General features: G+C 40.4%; 1 protein-coding gene across 12 annotated transcripts in view; it reads right to left on the bottom strand.

Moving 5' to 3' along the window:
• Positions 1-18162, bottom strand: part of heph (polypyrimidine tract-binding protein 1 heph) — a 170847-nt gene that overhangs the window by 40990 nt on the left and 111695 nt on the right. For all 12 annotated transcript variants that reach the window (XR_011033279.1, XM_068296830.1, XM_068296824.1 and 9 more), the window contains one exon: positions 881-1004. Coding sequence is in view for 11 of the 12 variants with exons in the window: in XM_068296830.1 (XP_068152931.1) it covers positions 881-1004 (124 nt within the window). In the remaining variant the exon portion in view is untranslated. Of the gene's footprint in view, positions 1-880; positions 1005-18162 lie in introns of those variants that run through there.

The raw sequence follows: 18162 nt of genomic DNA, 5'->3' as shown, positions 1-18162 counted from the left end.
CCCATTGATTTGTTTGCATTGGCAATCATTTTGTGGCTAACTGAAATTCGTTCAGGTTCTGTTTTTTGTTTTCTAATTTTTGCTTTCAACGAAACATTGCTGCCTGTCAAATATTTGCCTAATATGCGGTTGGTTCTTTGGTTATGCGTGGTTCTGTGCTCTACGATTCCAGAGAACGGAGTGAGGTGGCGGCTGGCAAGTGGGGTGGAAGGGATTTTGGTTTGTGGGTGTGCGGTTTTTGATTAGCTTTATTACTTTGCGGCCGCAGCAGTTTGGAATGCGTGCAGAGTGCGGGCTAATTAATGTCCATACATACACGCACCATCCGTACTCAGCACTCACCTCACTCATTCACTTAGTTTTTGGCCATACTTTCAGAGAGCTAACATAAGCAACAATAGGCCATGTTGTTGTTGTTATTGTTCCCGCTGCTGTTGTTGACTTATTTTCCATGCTAATTAGTAGGTTAATTGGTAGCAAGCATTCGCATACACCGAGACCTGAATTAACTGCTTTCAATTTAGTTTCACAACCAACCAAGTTATGCGGATAGCAGAAGAAACTTATTTAAGCCGGCTTTAGCTTTTAAATGCACTCGTCGGAGAGCACAAAACCAGTCTCGACTTAGTTAATTGGCTGTATGGCTGCAAAATGCACTTAAAATAAGCGTACGACCCAAGAGGCATCCCAATAAAAAAGGGCTTTGGATCCCTTGCCCCAAAAAAAAAAAAAAAAAACTACCAAAATAAAAGGACAAAGGGATCCGAAGAGCTAAAGCTACATAAGATAAAGGAAAAATGGTGCTGGTAGGTAAAAAATAGGCAGGCAGAGAAAGAGAAACAGGTGAAAGAAAGATGAAGAAAGGCAGAAGAAAACTTACCAATTCCGCCGGCCAGCACGGTGCTCGAGTCCAGTTTGGCCTTCTTTGTGGCCAGATCCTGATTATTATTGTCGGAGGCGGGCGCCATGACTGCTGCTTGGCTCAAAAGTTCGTCGCTTCCGCGCTGATTATACATACGCATTATGGATACATATATATATATATATACAGAGAGAGATAGATATGTATATATATAGTAGAAGATGCAGGCGGAGTTGTGGCAGTTTTGTTAATATATATTTTTATATTTTTGTAGTTTTGCAGGCATAGAAGTTGAAGATGGTTTCAGTAGGCAAGTTCAGTAGAGTTGTGTGTAGTTTTGTAGTAAATGAAGTATATATATATACGAAGAGCGGTACATAAAAAGAGAAAAATAAAAGAGAAGAGAACAATATAAATATTTAATATTTACGCAAGTTAAATAAATTACAGCGATTTTTCTTTCATTTTTTTTCTTATTCTTTTTTTTGGGTTTTGCTTTGTACTTTGCTTTTTCTTTATTATATTTTTTTGCTCAACATTTTTTCCCTTCTGCTATTGCTGTTGTTGTTATTTGAGTAGAAATCCAAGTGGTGCTTTAGCAAGCATTTGCATTGGTTTACTAAGAGACAGACAGCAGAACGAGAACTAGAGTGAGAGAGAGGGAGAGAGTTTGGAAAGAAGAGGGTGATGAGTAGGAAGGTAGGTCGCTCGTCGTCTACACCCTCCTTGGACTTCTGTTTTTGTTAAGTCAACAGCCAGGTGGGTAGATAGTAGATATAGGTAGGGTAAATGGAAATTAGAGACAAACAGCCAGGGGAGCGAGCAAGTGAGTGGCAAATAGTAAGTGAGAGTAGGGTAAAAATAGGAGCAGCAGTCAAGCATTTAGAGAAAAGAAGGTGAGAGAGGGAGGTGAGGTTCAGTTAATCATCATCAGGTCGGCAAATTAAATATAGCTTATAATCATCATCAAGGAGCGGAGGGAAGGCCCTGCTTCACCCTTTTCCTTTCCATATTTTCCCTCTGTATTTCTTTTTTTCTTTTTTCTAGCAATCTTAAATTAGATTCTGCAAGCGACTAATGCAAATAATTGCAGCACTCAACGTGCTGGGGTAAATATTCATTTGAATTAGTGGGGTAATTTTTGTATGTGTGGTCTTTGCTTCCTGGTGTTGTTGTTGTTGTTGCAGCGCGGTAAACTCTAATTACAAAAGCACATGAGTGTATTGTAATTACATGTGACACTTAATTACCGCACTCACAAGAAAGAGAAAGAAATAGCAGAGTAAGAGAGACAGAGAGATGGAGAGTTGCCTCTCTTACGACGACGAGTGTAACCAAGTTAAGCTAAAGCATTAAATGTAATGTGGCACATAAAAATAAAGCTGCTACTCTTCTTACTCCTGATGCTGACTGTATCACTAAGCAGGATACGTGTGTTTCTGTGTGTGTGTGTGTGTGCATTAGCAGGAATGACAAAAAGTCAATAAACGAAGTTGGTAAAACGAAAATGGGATACCCTCCATCCAACCATTCTTTTGGCTCTTATACGCTGAGCGCAAATTGAAAAGGGTAATTTTGTGGCAAGTAGGCACCTTTGTGCCCGTTACCCCCTTCTTCTTCCTTTCCTCTCATTGTTGTTGCTGCTCTCCATAGCACTTCACCATTCCACCAGCATTTTGCTATCAATGCTGACTACGCTTGAATTCGCCACTTGGCTTATCATGCTGCGCTTCGCTTTTGCTTTTTGCCTTCTTTTTCTCTTTTGTGTTATTTGTTGTTTGGATTTTATTTTTATGTGGCTGCACGTTTTATATACATAAAAGAATTAGCTTAAATACAAAAACAACATGTGGTAATGGCAATAATAAGAAAGCCAAAGCACACATACACCACACACACACACACATAGATACAAAGAGAGAAACAGCAGAGGCAGACAAGGTAGAAGAGGGGTGTAATAGACAAAGCTACAGCAAAAACCGCAAAAGCACTTCACTTGATAATATCACTGAGACAGGGAGAGACAGAGAGAACGAGTCCTCCCAAAAGCGGGAAAGTGTGTGCGGTGTGTGTGTTTGTGTATGGTTGAGTAATGATATCAAGAGAAGCTGCTCATTGTTGTTATTTTTTTTTTGTTATGTTGCTGTGCGCACAACCGACATATGTTTTCGTGTGTTGCGTGTAGTCAGAGAGTTGAAATTTGTAGCCCATTTTTTGGGGCATTCGTTTTTGTTTTGTTTTGTTTCGTTTTGTTAAAGAGCAGGCAAAGTCCTGGCAGTTTTTGTGTGGGTGGACGGGTGTTTGATAGCTTAGTGGATATGTAGTAAGTAATTAAATTTTAAATGCCCTCCCAATGGCAGCAGCAGGCAGTCGGCAAAAACCCTTTTTTTTCTTCTTCTTTACGAAACGTAACTAACTAACTCTTGGCTCAGTTAGAAACAACTCTCTAATGCATTCGTTATGGCACATTAACGCTCCCCAAGTGCCCAAGGACCTGGCACATGCTACAGGGATTTGTCTGGCCATGGGAATGTATCTTTCTCTCTCTCAGTGTCTATGTGTGTGTGTGTGTGTGTTTGTGTGCATTACACGGTTCATGTACTCGGGCTAATGCCCTCGGCTTGCTGCCATGGCAACGGGAACGGCGATTACAACGACTCGCATATGCCAAGCTGACCGGAAATGTTATTTTAATATGCTCCACTCTAAAAAGTATGCTAAATATTTGATTAGTAACTCCCAACTACATATGAGTGTGTGTGTGTGTGTGTCCTTTGCATGCACATATGGCCAAGTCGATAAGCCAGCTAAGCATTTGGACCCAAAACAGTACTGGACCGGACCGAAGTGGACCATTTTCATTGTTGTCCACTCTGCCTTGTCCACTTTCATTGTGTGTGTGTGTGTTTGTATGTGTACACCTCCTCTTCTCTCCTATCTTGTCTGTGTGCCATTTTAATGAATTTTCCCAACACTCGCCTCCTTTTTTTTCTTCCTCTCTTAACTTTTCATAAGCAAACGCCTGCCCATTTTATAGCCGACGGCGTGGGCAGTGTTACACACACACACCGGAGAAAAGAGTGGGGCGAGAAGTGAAGCAAAGAGGACGCTGACTGTCCAGCAGCGTTCACTGATTTCTATGATGACATGTGCCTTTTTATACTTGGCTCGCCTTGTCGTCGTCGTCTCCTTTTCACAATGTTTCCTCTGCTTCCGCCTTTGTTGCCGGGTAACTGGGTCAGCGCGCAATTGTTAGAGGGCTTGTTGAGGGTTGCTGCTGCCTCATGATGCTGCTGCTGCCGCTGTTGTTGGCCGACAACAGAGGCGAGAGATAATCACGCATATGCCTAACGGTTAAGTTTTTGAAGTGCGCGACATAGATAGTGAAAGGGAGACCGATGCACAAAGAGAGAGAGAGAATGATACGAAGACCAAGGCAAGGGCAGAGGCGTCGACGGAAGTAAAAGGGTGTCAAAATGTGTCTGTCCCTTTTTCCTGCTGCTGCTGTTTGCTTTTGTTGTTGCTGTAATGAGCAATGCGTCGCCGCCGTCTGTTGGCAGTCGCCGCTGCCCCTGTGCCCCTTTCTCTATTTTGTCCCTTATCGTTGCAGTGTCTCTTTGGGGTTGTTTAATTTCTTGCCCATGTGCTCTACATTTGATTTTCTACTTGAAGGCGCTTTAAAAGAAAATGCCCCAAAGAACAGATACTCATGCATAGACACACACACATACGCACACTGATCATATGTTGTAATTGGAAAAAGCATAGCAAATGATATGTGATTACCAAGTCAAAAAGGCTTTAGGTATTATTAAAAGGGGATTAGAAGAGAGCAGCCAACGAACCAACCCAGTTGCCTGGACACTCACAAGGCCATCATGTTATACAATTCGCATACAGAAAGAATAAAACAAGACGGGATGGGGGAAAGAGGTGGCGAAGCTGGACAAAAAGAAAAATATATATATATAGGTACACACAAATTACCAAAACCATGTGCACATATTTCCCATGTCTAATGAGTTCTTTTGCCATGACATGTGATTTCTTTCTCCTCTAACTACATTTTTTTTCCATTTGAATTTGTTTTCGTGTGTGGGAATTTCATATGCAGTTCTTTTGATACCGATTGTTAAGTTTGCTTTGTGGGTGTGTATGTAAGGAGAGTGTGTAGTCGAGTGAGTGGGTATGTATGTATATCATCCAATATGACCATATCAACGCCCTCATATATTGCACAAACTGGGCATGACTGCTGCGTTATGCTCTTTCTCTCTCTTTCTTATTTTTGCCCCCTGTGCTGTTGCTGTTGTTGTATTATGAATTTATGACGGCATATGAATATTAAAATCGAATATGTTGCTGTCGATTAAAGGCTTTTCATTTTGTCTGTCTGCCGACGATGACGACAACAACGACCCGTGGGTCTTCCTCTACCCAATATCCATATCCATTTAACCATAACCAACCCGCACTTTTTCTCTCTATACACACAACACACCCATCCAGAGATACACACACTCACTTACACACAATACAAGCCGCGACACAGATACGATTCCGACATTTCCGCTGTGACTGGGTGCTGTTGGAGCATGAATGCCATCGATGCCATTGACGAGGATGATGGCATCCTTGAAACTGCAGGCGCATGGTGCAAAAAATTGCATATGTATGTTTAAGAATAAACATCGCGTTCATCTGAAATGGCTTCACCAAATCAGATTGAACAACGAAATACACAAAACATACAAGAAAAATAAGTCATAAAGATTCCTATGACAATTATTGCTTAATTCCAAAAACAAAAATAGCTGATACAAATTCATATTTCAAGTATGGCTCAAAAACCAAACAAAACATGCATCCACACTCTGTGGAAAACACTTAAGATTGTAACAGCGGCGCGGTATCAAGTAACCGACGCTGAGCATGAAATATAAACATTAGAGTAAGCATTTTTAAGAACAATTGTCGCCTCTTAGAGTCTAAGAATTCTTTGATGTACACAAGACGTTTGTTAATAAAATCAGTTCATATTTTGAATTCAACAGATGAAGATGGTGTTTTAGTTTGCGGTGCTAAACTCCTCTTCATTTTGGTCCTTCGAGAAAAAAGGAACTCTGTAGTTTTCCCCCACCAGTGGTAAGAGACTCAGAGAATGAATCAGCTCCTTAAAGTCTGAATTCTTCTGATAAGATCAGCTAAAGGTAGCAAAATAAATTAACTCTTGTTTTCCCCCACCAGTGGTAAGAGACAGAGTATAAAATAAAAGCAAAATATTATTGCTTAATAAATTAAAAGTGCGTGCGTTCGAATTTAAAGGCAGTTTGGCTAGCGGAGCAACTGTAGTAATTTCGACGGCGGAGTGTTTTTTTGTGTGTGGCGTAATCGAAGCCCAATAAAAAAAAAAAAAGTGCGTGCGACCGAATATATAAAGGCAGTTTGGCTAGTCGAGCAACTGCAATAATTTCGGCGGCGTTAAAAAAAAAAAAGAACAATATAAAGTTCGTGTGTGGCGTATTCGAAGCCCTAATATCGAAAAAAAAAAAACATCCTCGCCTATATATACACTATAGGCGGTTACAAGTCGACTGGCAACAAGAAGCAGATTAACGAGGCAGTTGCAAGTCGGCAACAAGAAGCAGATGAACGACGCATTTGCAAGGCAACAGGATAGTTGCAAAGAAGAGGCTACTGAAGAACAAGGAAATCTGGTGCACTGACCGGCACCGGTACCGCCTGAGCCCATAGGCCCAGGACAACAGCAGCAGATCAACAGCGAGAGGGGCAAACCGCCACTTTCGCCTGCGAGGGAGCGTCAGTGCAGCCAACCGGCGACGACCAGCTGATGCAGGAAAAACAAAAAAAAAGCAGTTGCAGCAACCGAGATTGAAGTGAACCGATAGCGCTACAAAGAGCGCCCAACAAAAATTAATAATAAAACTGTGCGCTGCGTCGCATAATTTTTTTAATGCACTGCGATGCATATTTTTTTTATATAAATTATAAAACAAACTATGTACAATTGTGCGGCATTAAAGCTGTTCAATTAGAGTGTGGCCTGAAAACCACACGCAAAACTAGGCAGGGATATATGTAAAAAAAAAAAAAAAAGTAATATACATTCATATATTCTAAGAGACAAAGTAGGGAAGTTAAAAAATAATACCCAAAATTGGTGATAAAAAAAAATATATAACAACATTTTTAAGAAAGTTGCCCGTTAAAAAGTCAAGACCAAAAAGTAAATATACACAAAAAAAAGTGAAAATTTTTCATATACTTAAGTAAATACATATTAACAAAAATAAATAGATATATTGTCGCATACATATACAGACACCATATAAAAAATGTTCCCTACCAAAATTGAAAAATTGTTAGCGAAGCAGCACGAGTTGCATAAAAGGGTGAAGAAGATAGAAGAAATAGACGCTAGTAAGTTTACTAGCAAGATTCTTAATGAAGTAAGAGACATACAGAAGCAATGGATTAGTTACAATAACCAAATGCTAGAGAGTGGAGCAACCGAACATATCTATTTTACAGATGGAAAATATGAGGAAGGCTTAAATATGATTAATAGATTAATAGCCAAAGGAGAAGCAATCAGGCAGGGCACTGTTGATTCGGAGAACATTGAAGCAGATGCAACGATGTTAGAGAATTTTGAAGACAGCAGCGGAGAGTCGCGGGGAAACGCGACCTCCAGTAATGAGAATGCTAAGGTTAGCCAGCAGAAATTGCAAGAAAAGGTTCGTCAGCTGCAGGAATATTTAGACATGGTGAGCAAAGATTTACGTACGATAGATAATAGAACAGGCGAAATGTATGTTAAAAAAATAAAATTCTTGTTCAGGAAGGTACAGATGTGTCAGGCTTATACAGTTGAGTTTATAGGTAATGATACGTTTAAAGAGGTCATAGAAGAATTAGAGTTCGACCTTCAGAATACCTTGGTAGCATTAGAAGAAAAAATAAACGATCAGAAAAGTTTGAAAGTTGAGAATGTTACCGTGAGAGGCGAACTACCGGTGTTGCCAAAGATTCAGGTACCCACATTTTCTGGAGAACCTAGAGAGTGGGACCTGTTTGTAGAATTATTTACGGAGTTAATTGAAAAAAGAGAAGATTTAAGTCTTGCTCTTAAGTTTAATTATTTGAAATCCGCGTTAAAAGGCGAAGCTAAGAGCATGGTAGCTCATCTATTGTCAGGTTCAGCTACCAATTATAGTGCCGCTTGGGAACTGTTAACCAAGCGGTATGAAAATAATCGGAGGGTATTTTCCGAACAGTTAAATCGGATCGTTGATTTACCGATGATCGACAATGAGTCCGCAAAAAGTATAAAGGGAGTGATTGACATAGTTAATGAGTCAGTGCACTTAATTAAAATTAAAACAAATTTGTCCGATGAAGTGGACATAATATTTGCACAAATACTACTTAGGAAATTTGACAGAGATACTCTACAATTATATGAGAGTCAAATTAGAAAAACAAGGCAGATACAATTGCTATCTGATGTCATGGAATACTTGGAGCAAAGATATTGTTCGCTAAGTGCCATGAGCAAAGAAGAGAAAAAACCATTACAGAAAACGTCGGGTTCGGTGTTCCAAGACAATTGTCCGATTTGCAAAGTTGCAGGGCATAAGGCGTATAAGTGCTATAAATTTAAAGGTTTGACACCAATGGAAAGGTATGAAATGGCCAAAGAAGTACAGATTTGCACAAGATGCTTGAACCATTCAAGCAATAAAGTATGCACAAATGAAATGGTCTGTTCATTGTGTAGTAAGGGACACCATACCTTACTCCATTTTGAAGAAAAACAGGAGAAAGTTAATACTTGTGTAACGGCACAATCAACACTGTTGGCTACAGCTCTAATACAAGTAAAAAATGTAAATGGAGGATATAAGACTCTAAGAGCCCTTATTGATAGTGGCTCACAGAGTACCATTTTGTCTGAAAAGGCGGCTCAAATACTAAATTTACATAAAATTAAACAATATACAGAAATAAGTGGCGTGTCATCAATAAAGTCCACAAAATCAAAATATAAAGTAAAAATAGATGTGAAGACGCGGAATCCACGGGATAAACTTCTTAAGGTTGAGGCAATTGTATTGCCAAAGTTAATGAAAGCTCTTCCATTAAAAAGGGTAAGCGTGGATATGTCGAAATGGCAATCCTACGTACTTGCTGATCCTACCTTTAATAAACCTGGTAAGGTTGATATAATAATGGGGGTAAACGTATATACCCAAATCATAAAAGAAGGAGTTACAAAGATTGATGGCCTACTAGGTCAAAATACTCAATTTGGTTGGATCGTCTCGGGATGCAATAAATCAAAAAGTAATAAATCTGTAGTGGCAACAACAATAGATGTCACAGGTTTAAAAAAGCGCTGGGAAAAGAAGAAGAATGGTAATAGTGAGGATAAATACAAGACAATTCAAAACAAACTCAACCACAAAACTCAAGAAACAAGTCCGCATTTGACTCCCCCGGCAGGACCTCACCTTAGAGGTAAGATAAAAGCTGAGGTAAAAGAAATAATTTTTGAAAGTAAAAAAGAAATAAGTTTATGTCCCCCGGCAGGACCTCACCTTAGAGGTAAGATAAAAGCTGAGGTAAAAGAAATAATTTTTGAAAGTAAAAAAGAAATAAGTTTATGTCCCCCGGCAGGACCTCACTTTGGAGGTAAAGTAAAATGTGGGGAAGAAAAAGTATATATCCCAGAGCCAGTACAAAATGAAAATCTTCAGATGGCAAACGGTAAATTAAATAATGATCATTTAAAAAATAGTGTTATAATAAATTCAGGTAACAAATTGTCCGAGTCTATAGTACAAAAAAGGCAGATATTGCAAAATGTTCAAAAAGGGGCAACATTTAAACAGAATAAACGCTCAAAGGTCAGCTATCAGCGAAATGTCAAAACGGTGGAGCAAAAGCCGAGAGGTAGAAGTTGTTGGTCTCCAAAGTCTCCACCGTATAAAAAGGCTAGAAGTCAGCACAGTAATACACATCAGGAGTGGGTAGATATCCCGAAACAAAAATTGTTAAGCATCGGGCGATATTAGTAAACAAATTCGGTAAATCATACAAAATAATAGGAAGTCAGTTTATAAGAAGGATAACATTGATTTGCTACGGTTAACTTCTCTCATGTAGCTCGTCATGCTTCTTTAACAAGAGTTATCTTACTAATGACAATATTAAAATTAATTTGTATAAGACAACTAACTATTTAAATCAAAAACCAAAACGTCACATTTGGCGGCCCTTTGGCAGAATGTTTAAGAATAAACATCGCGTTCATCTGAAATGGCTTCACCAAATCAGATTGAACAACGAAATACACAAAACATACAAGAAAAATAAGTCATAAAGATTCCTATGACAATTATTGCTTAATTCCAAAAACAAAAATAGCTGATACAAATTCATATTTCAAGTATGGCTCAAAAACCAAACAAAACATGCATCCACACTCTGTGGAAAACACTTAAGATTGTAACAGCGGCGCGGTATCAAGTAACCGACGCTGAGCATGAAATATAAACATTAGAGTAAGCATTTTTAAGAACAATTGTCGCCTCTTAGAGTCTAAGAATTCTTTGATGTACACAAGACGTTTGTTAATAAAATCAGTTCATATTTTGAATTCAACAGATGAAGATGGTGTTTTAGTTTGCGGTGCTAAACTCCTCTTCATGTAGGTAAAAATAACAACGGAACGAAAAGCGGCAATCTCCGCCTGCCGCTCGTTGATCCTCTTTTGAAATAACAATTATTGCAAAAGCAGCAGCAGCTGCCGTCACATCGTCAGCTTAAAGCTAAAGCAATGGATGCGGCGACGCTCTTTAAAGAACCTTGAAGCAAAAACTCTAATTACAAATGGTTGTATCTATGTCCTTTCTCCTTCTTTTTGCTATTTGTTAGCTAGTTGTCAAATGATAAACGCACAACTTGTAGCTGCGGCCTAGTTACCAACCACAACAGACTCTAATAGACAGACAGATAGTAGAAGCGCAAAGCGAATAGCTCAGAGGCAACAAACTACCTGCCGATGTTGTTGCCGCCATCGCTGTCTATCCAACAGAAAGCAATAAATTACAGGAAAAAGCCGCCAAAGTGTAACAGCTGCGGCAAACTCCAACCGCAACCAGGAAGGCGAGTCACCTGCACAGTTAAGTTTTATATGAAATGAATAAACATACGCCTTCTCTCTCTCTCTCTCTCTTTTTCTCTCATCTTCTTCATACATATAGATACCATATATATCAGGGTATACATGTATATGTATGTATATATGGGGGGGCTAGTGCTTGAACGTTTTATTTATTCTGTGCTGCAGCCAGCCTTCAAAGAGTTTCATACTATATCTCTATCTATATATACGTTTTTATATATATAAATATTTACGTTTGGCTTTTATTGCTTTCGAGAGTCAAGAACTCTTTTTATTTCAATTTGTTTGCATAAATATTTGAAGCGCAGCTAAATTAGAATGTCGAAAGGCGAGAAAAAATGGCTTCTACTTCTCTTTATGCATATGTGTGTGTGTGTGGGTGTGTGTTTGTGTTTGTGAGGGGCAAAACAAACTCGTGTGCAAGTTTGGCCAAAACGATTTGTAGCAATTTCGCTATTAGTACTTGGAGAGCTAAAGCAGGAGCTCATGTCTGCTTTCTTGCCCTCTGCGAAATCGAAAGGCAGGCAAACTTTTTCTGCTTATGCATTTATCACCTTTTTGGCTCTTTCTCTCCCTATCATATTCTTTCTCCGTTTCTCTGCTTTCAAGCAAAAGAGAGATGAAAAAAAACTTTTGCCTGGCCTAGTGCCAAGCATTTGGAAAGGGCAACGACGTTTTGAGAAGGAAGAAGACTGAAGACTGACTCAACTCCTGGCGGGCACATTTCGTGCGCCCGCCCGCATAAATTATTCAAAACATGTGTTCCCGGAGTGTCTGTCTTCCTCTCTCTCGCCCTCGCTCTCTCTCTCTCTCTATTAGCATTTCTCTGTGTCTGAATCTGACTGCTTCACGTAGCAAGCAGCAAATGCAGTAGAAAAAGTGCTTGGCGCACAAAGGTAGGCAACAGTTTTGTGATTGTCTCTATATATACGTTTGTGAGTGTGTGTTTTTATCTCAAGCCATTTACTTGTGTATGACATTTTCATTGATATTTTTCTGCGGCAGCAAGCCGTTGCCCCCATTCCTCTTTTACCCTCCCCACTCCCCTTCTTACCATCATATCTTACGCACGGCCGAAAGTTTTGGCAATTCCCTTTTTTTTGCGCCACGCGACTCTTCTAACTTTGACTTTGACTGTCTATTAAGATATTCAGTCGCCTGTAATGCGACATCATATACGAGTATATACATATCTAAAGAGTTGTGTGTGTTTGTGTTTTTGGGTACTGGTATGGGTAGGAATGTATGCAAACGACAAGCATTTGCTGTTTGGCATTTCTAATGAGCCAAGAGGATTTGTAGGTTGTTTTTTTTTTTTTGTGCTGGGGATGTTGGTTGGTTTGTTGGGTCGTCGTGACCTTAACAGCGATTACCGACAGCATAAATCTCTTGGACTGGATATTGATTTTGCGGCCGTTCCGTTTATACGGTCCGTCGCTTGGATGGGTCTTTTAAAATAAATTATATGTTTTTAAAGCAGGATCGAAGCACGTGGGGGTCAGGTCAAGCTCTGGCCTTCCCATGGCCTGACTCGGCCTAACTTGGCTTGGCTTGGCTTGGGGTTCATACAAAATTCAATAGCATTGAAATTTATTGCGGCTGGACACTCTCTGGTCATAGGAAAAATATGCTGCGCCTCGCACTCTTCTCGAATTGGTGGGATAACCGTGTTAATATGGCATCACCGACACAACCTATTTCCCACCCATCCACAATTTCATATGCTGTTGCTGCCCCGTTGTTGGCTGGCTGGCTGGTTGCTGGATGCTGCTCCTGCTGCTGCTGTGCCTTATTTATTTTTATGGGCTTTTCTATTTGTCGTTTTGTGTGCCAGTCCAATAAAAAATGCATTAAAAGCGTCTGAGTCGACAAACAAACATTTTGCTCTTTATTTGTCTGCTCCCACTCTATGCTGCTGCTGCTGCTGATACTTCTCCTCTTCAAAATCTCTTTAAAATGTAGCAGTTTTTTCCAGTTGTTATTTTGTAAATTTGTTTGGCAGGTGATGTGCCCTGTTGCCTGGTCTGGGGTAGTTGCAATTGAATGAACACAAACACACCAAAACTTCCTTCCCCTAACACATTGCCAATTCTCAAATGTCTAATATTCACGTGAAATAGCTGTTTATATATTTTCTTATTGTTGTTGTTTCACTTTTTTTTTGTTTTTTTTATAAATATTTGAAGTGTGTATATATATTTCATATAATATAATTTTGCAGCAAAGATATTTCCTGTTCCACTGCACGTGTATTTTATACTTTCTATTCACAGCCTGTCTATTCGCGTGTCTGACATGCCGTCAACCCGCAACAGAAACAGACAACTTCTCCTCTCTTACCTTATTCTACTCGCAACCCTCAAAAAACCCCAGCCGCCCCTTGCGCGTTGTTGCCTCTCCTGTTTGACGCTCGCTTTGCTTTCGTTTGAAAATTTTTAATGCCTCGCCATTTTTTATAGCGCCACACTTGAATGCGCTTAAATATTTTATGTAATTTTTCGCAATTTATTTAGCGCATTATTTTTTGGGCTGCCTTCCTTTCGTTGCTGTTTGTTGGTTGGTTCGTGGACAACATTTATATCAATTCAGGTCCCAACAAAAACAACAGCACAAAATGCTAGTGACAAATTTGACCGTAAAAATGTTTCATCCTGCCTATTCTAGCCTATCCTCTCTCTTGTATCTGGGATGGGATAGATGATGGGGGATCCTGTAATGGGGCCCCGAGCGTCCATGTCCGTTTCAATGTTTAAGCCAAGCTCCTGCTCTGTATGGCATATCTCAATTAATAATATCATGTCACTTAATTCGATTTTGGTTTTTGTAAAATTTTCCATCAGGATTTTAAAGACAGAAATTTAACGTAATTAAAAGGAGTATGCGCGCGCTGCTAAAATATTGACCCTAACTAAATTAGTTAGGCGGGATGGAGAAGGACTACACAATAAGCTACAAATAGGTGGACATTAATCGAATTGTGAAACAATTTCAATAGCGCGCTTTAATGGTAAAAGAAAGGGTTGTCCTAGCGTATATAGCATGTCAAACAAAGTTCCAGCAGTTCACTATCAAAATCCATTGCATGTTCTCCTTCTCTGGTTTTAGTTTGGATCCTTTCTGTGTATGGGTATGTGTGTGTGTGTGTGTGTGCGTCACATGTTTGGTAAGTAATTGATTTATATATAAAAACATGTTGCATGCCAAACGATTGCAAGCTTGTTGCTGTCGCTCTTGCTCTCACTGGTTGGTTTATGTTTTGGTTTTCGTTTTTCTTCTTGTTTTTTTTATTTTGTTGGTTTGTCGGTCCTGTTATGTTTGCTTCTAAATTTATACATACTACTCCGCCCTCCCGCTTTGAGCCCACATCTACTCCAGTTGCAAGTCTGTGTATCTCTGTGGATTTTGGATTGGTGGGCTGGCAGCAACTCGCATGTTTACATATCGATTACTGCGCCTGCTGCACGTCGCTGTGCGGCAATAAAAGCACAAGCAAAACGGTTGCATGGGCGGTAAAATGAAAAACGAAGTATAAAAAAAGCACACACACTCACACCAACAGCACCTCTTGGTATTTTTAAAGTGGTTTGCTATTGATTTTGTAAGTTTGGCTTTAAAGTGGTCGTCTCTGCGACTAATTAAAAGAAAATGCCTAAACATGAAATTTTGTCTGCGACAGCAAATAAAAAGGCTTTAATATTCTAGCCCCGCGTTTCGCCCTTCTACATGTCCATTTTAAGCAGTGGTCGTGTCGCTAGCTCGTTACATTTTCGTTTTACGACGCGCCCATCAAAAGAATGGAAAAAAAAACCATAAACCTAGAGGCATAGCAAATGGTGAATGGTCTGGTCATGGGCAAAAGGGGGCACCCGAAAGAAAAGTATAAAAAATTATCTACATTTAATGACGAACCTTAAAAATTAGCGAGAAATGCACAAATTAAACATAAAAACCAAGAAGCGACAGGTCAAACGTACACAGAGGGGACAATGTTGGGCATGAGGTAGAAGAATATATATTGGTCGGGGTGGAGAGGAGAGTAAGGGGAAATGGGGTGGATGACCATGGACATGCGTCTGGCGGAAACATCAAAATGACATCCATTAACACACCTATTAATCACGAAAAAATAGAAAGCCAAAGCAAACTGAGCGTAAACCGAGACCGAGTTGAGCTGCTTTCGGCGCTAAAAAGTAGGCAATAGCTCTCTGCCTAGATGGTGGCCAGGTGACAACAAAATAGAAAAAACTCGTAATAGAAAATGGCCGGACCAACAACAAAAAAGAAACAAAAATGTAGAATAAAAATGTCAAAAATGTGACAGCCGAAGCTAACGAAAACAACAAAAGTTGCCTCAGTTGTTGTTTTTCGTGCTTTTTGGTTTTCTCTTCACTCTTATATGGTGGTTGGGTCACAAGTTGTCCGACGTTCTCGTCGTCCTCATCCTCGTCGCCATAAAAACCCGCAAAGTGGGTGGTGATGGCCAATTAAGTTAACGACAGCGAGCGCTAACTTTGTGGTAGAGCAGCAGCAGAATGGCTAGAGGAGTGAGGCTAATGCGACCACACGGTTTGGCTTGGCTCGGCTCGGTCCGACCCGACCTGGCCTATTGTAATCTAAAACGTTCATTGGGTAACTTGGCAAATGGGCTGCCAAAAGCTGCTGCTGCTAGGAGCCCAGGGAGCGGCGTTTTTTTGTTTTTTTGGTATTTTTTTTTTTTTTTGTTGAAGGAGTGAGAGAAAGAGAAGACACACCGCTCAATGGCGTTGGACTTCCTTCCTTCCTTCCGCTCTCGCCTGGAAACATCGTCCGGTTGTGGCGGCAGCAGCGACGGCGGCCATGGGTCGTGTGCGCTTGACTGGCAGATCATGAGACAGGTGACTGAACCAATTAACAAAGAGCTGCCAGACGACAAAAACAAAAACTGAAAACGAAAAACTTCGCCAGCAGCAAAAAGTGAAAATTACTGCAGGTGACTAGAAATTAGCACACCAACACACACACACACACACACACACACAAAAAAAGCACACACACATTTATTCAAGGCAAAAAAAGAAGAAGAGACAACAGCTGTGGCTTGCCTAAAACATAACCTCAGTCAGAGAAAAAGAGAGAGAGTCAGAGTCAGGGCGTATACGTAATATATACAATGTAAATAGACGCCAACGCCAAATGTCTCGCAAGTTGCAAATTAATTTCTCCCAGGAATGGCCCAGAGCAACATAGCTTCTTTTGTTGCCGCCTGTGGCAGCTGCCTCCAAAATACACACAGACGCATACACATATACATAGATGTAGCCAAGAAGAAGAAGAAACACTTTGTAGTGGGCCGACGTTACCGCCAACCATAACCACCAGGCGGCCACATCGGCCCTATAAACCTCTCCTCCATTCTCTTTGCCACTTCTTAACGCGGATGTCGCAGCATATTCCATTAGCAATTATGAATATGGAATGGCCGTGACTAGTACGAAGAAGTAGTCATCGTTGTCGTTGTCGTCGTCGTCGCCGTCCCCTGCTTAATCTCTCTCTGGCAACGACGCTTGACTATGACTACGACTACTTAAGCCATCGTCATCATTATCATCATCATCCACATCATCGACGAAACGATGAGGCTTGGCTGCTAAGTGCTTATGCTTGGTGGTTTTCTGTTTGCCTGGACGAGCCTCACCGTACAACACAGCATTTGCTCTATATATTTCTAATGAGTGCTTTTTGTCTCATACTGGCGCAAAATAAAGCGATGAGGACGACAATAGTTGCAACAAAAGTGCAGTCAACTTAATAGCTAGTTTTTGGAAAGTGCCAACCACTAAAGGCAAATGGTAAAGGGCAACAAAAGCGAATAAAATACTCAGCGCTAAGTCCTCAAATCTTGTATTAGATTTTAGTTTAAGTCAAAATATCTCTCGAGCTATATTGAGATAGATGCCATTTTTCGAGTACTTAATTGGTTATATCTTTCCTTACATGAATTTTTTAACAATAAGCAAAACTTCTAAAGACTTGCAACTTTAAGAGATGAATCCTTGTTTTAAGATGAACAAGCTTAAATAATTATGAAAACTTGTCTTGAGAGAATGCTGTGTGTATTCTTCTTTGCCTGGTCACACTTATCATCGAGCACAAATGTAGTTAAACACAAGCGTTAAACATACACGCACATCCATACACACAGAGAGCAGAGGCCGGAAAATGGGTTTTCAAGCAAATTATCTGCCTGCCATGGCAAAGCCAAAGAGATCCAAACATGCAACCAGGCCAAGAGCAATTGCAGCAACAACAACAGCAGCAGCAATAATAACAGCAGCAACAACAACTAAACAGTTTCAATTTCAGTTTTGCATATGCCTGGTGTGTGCGTGAGTGTGTGTGTGTGGTGTGCGTGTGTATAGAGCAGAGGCAGCAACCGCAACGAGCTGGGGCTCTGTATGACAAATATGCATAGACATTGTCTATGGCCACACGCTTGCGGGATGCCTCTACCTCTGCTGCATTTGCTTCTATATCTCTGTCTCTGTCTCTGCTCTCTTATCCTTCACATTCGACTGACTGACTGCCTGTCCTGATGATTGCTGCATGTGAAATGGTTGGACGCTTCCTTTCGCTGTAGAGGAGGCTATCTGGTTGGATGGCTGGTGCCAAATTTAGAACGCGAAATTTGCTTGATGACAACCTCGTTTGACTACGCAGAGAACGGAGCGCCACACAGCAATGGAATGAAAAGTTTCTAGTGGACTCGTGGTGTAATACATCCAACGGATGGCCAATTGCTCACCCTCTTTCTCTCACTCACTCACTCTCTGTGTTATTTGATACGGTAATCATGTGACAAATATGCTGCTGTTGCTGCTGATACTCCACCGTCTCTTCCATTGCAATTGCCGTTTTGATTATGCGCATTAATGAGCCTTCCCCCACATAGGTTTGTGAAGATAAAGAGACAGATGGTCGGCTGACTGGTCGAGGCATTTGCATTTGCTCTTCATTAGTCCCATGCAACACACAAACACACACACTTTGATTGTGTTTGTTGTCTCTCTCTCATCTGGTGGGGCAAAGGAAAACCCAAAGCCGCTTTTCCTCG

Source organism: Drosophila tropicalis, unplaced genomic scaffold, assembly GCF_018151085.1.
Source record: "Drosophila tropicalis isolate 14030-0801.00 unplaced genomic scaffold, ASM1815108v1 contig_859, whole genome shotgun sequence".
Taxonomy (NCBI): domain Eukaryota; kingdom Metazoa; phylum Arthropoda; class Insecta; order Diptera; family Drosophilidae; genus Drosophila; species Drosophila tropicalis.
The sequence above is the reverse complement of the archived record's forward strand: the minus strand, read 5'-3'. Positions and strand labels throughout refer to the sequence as shown.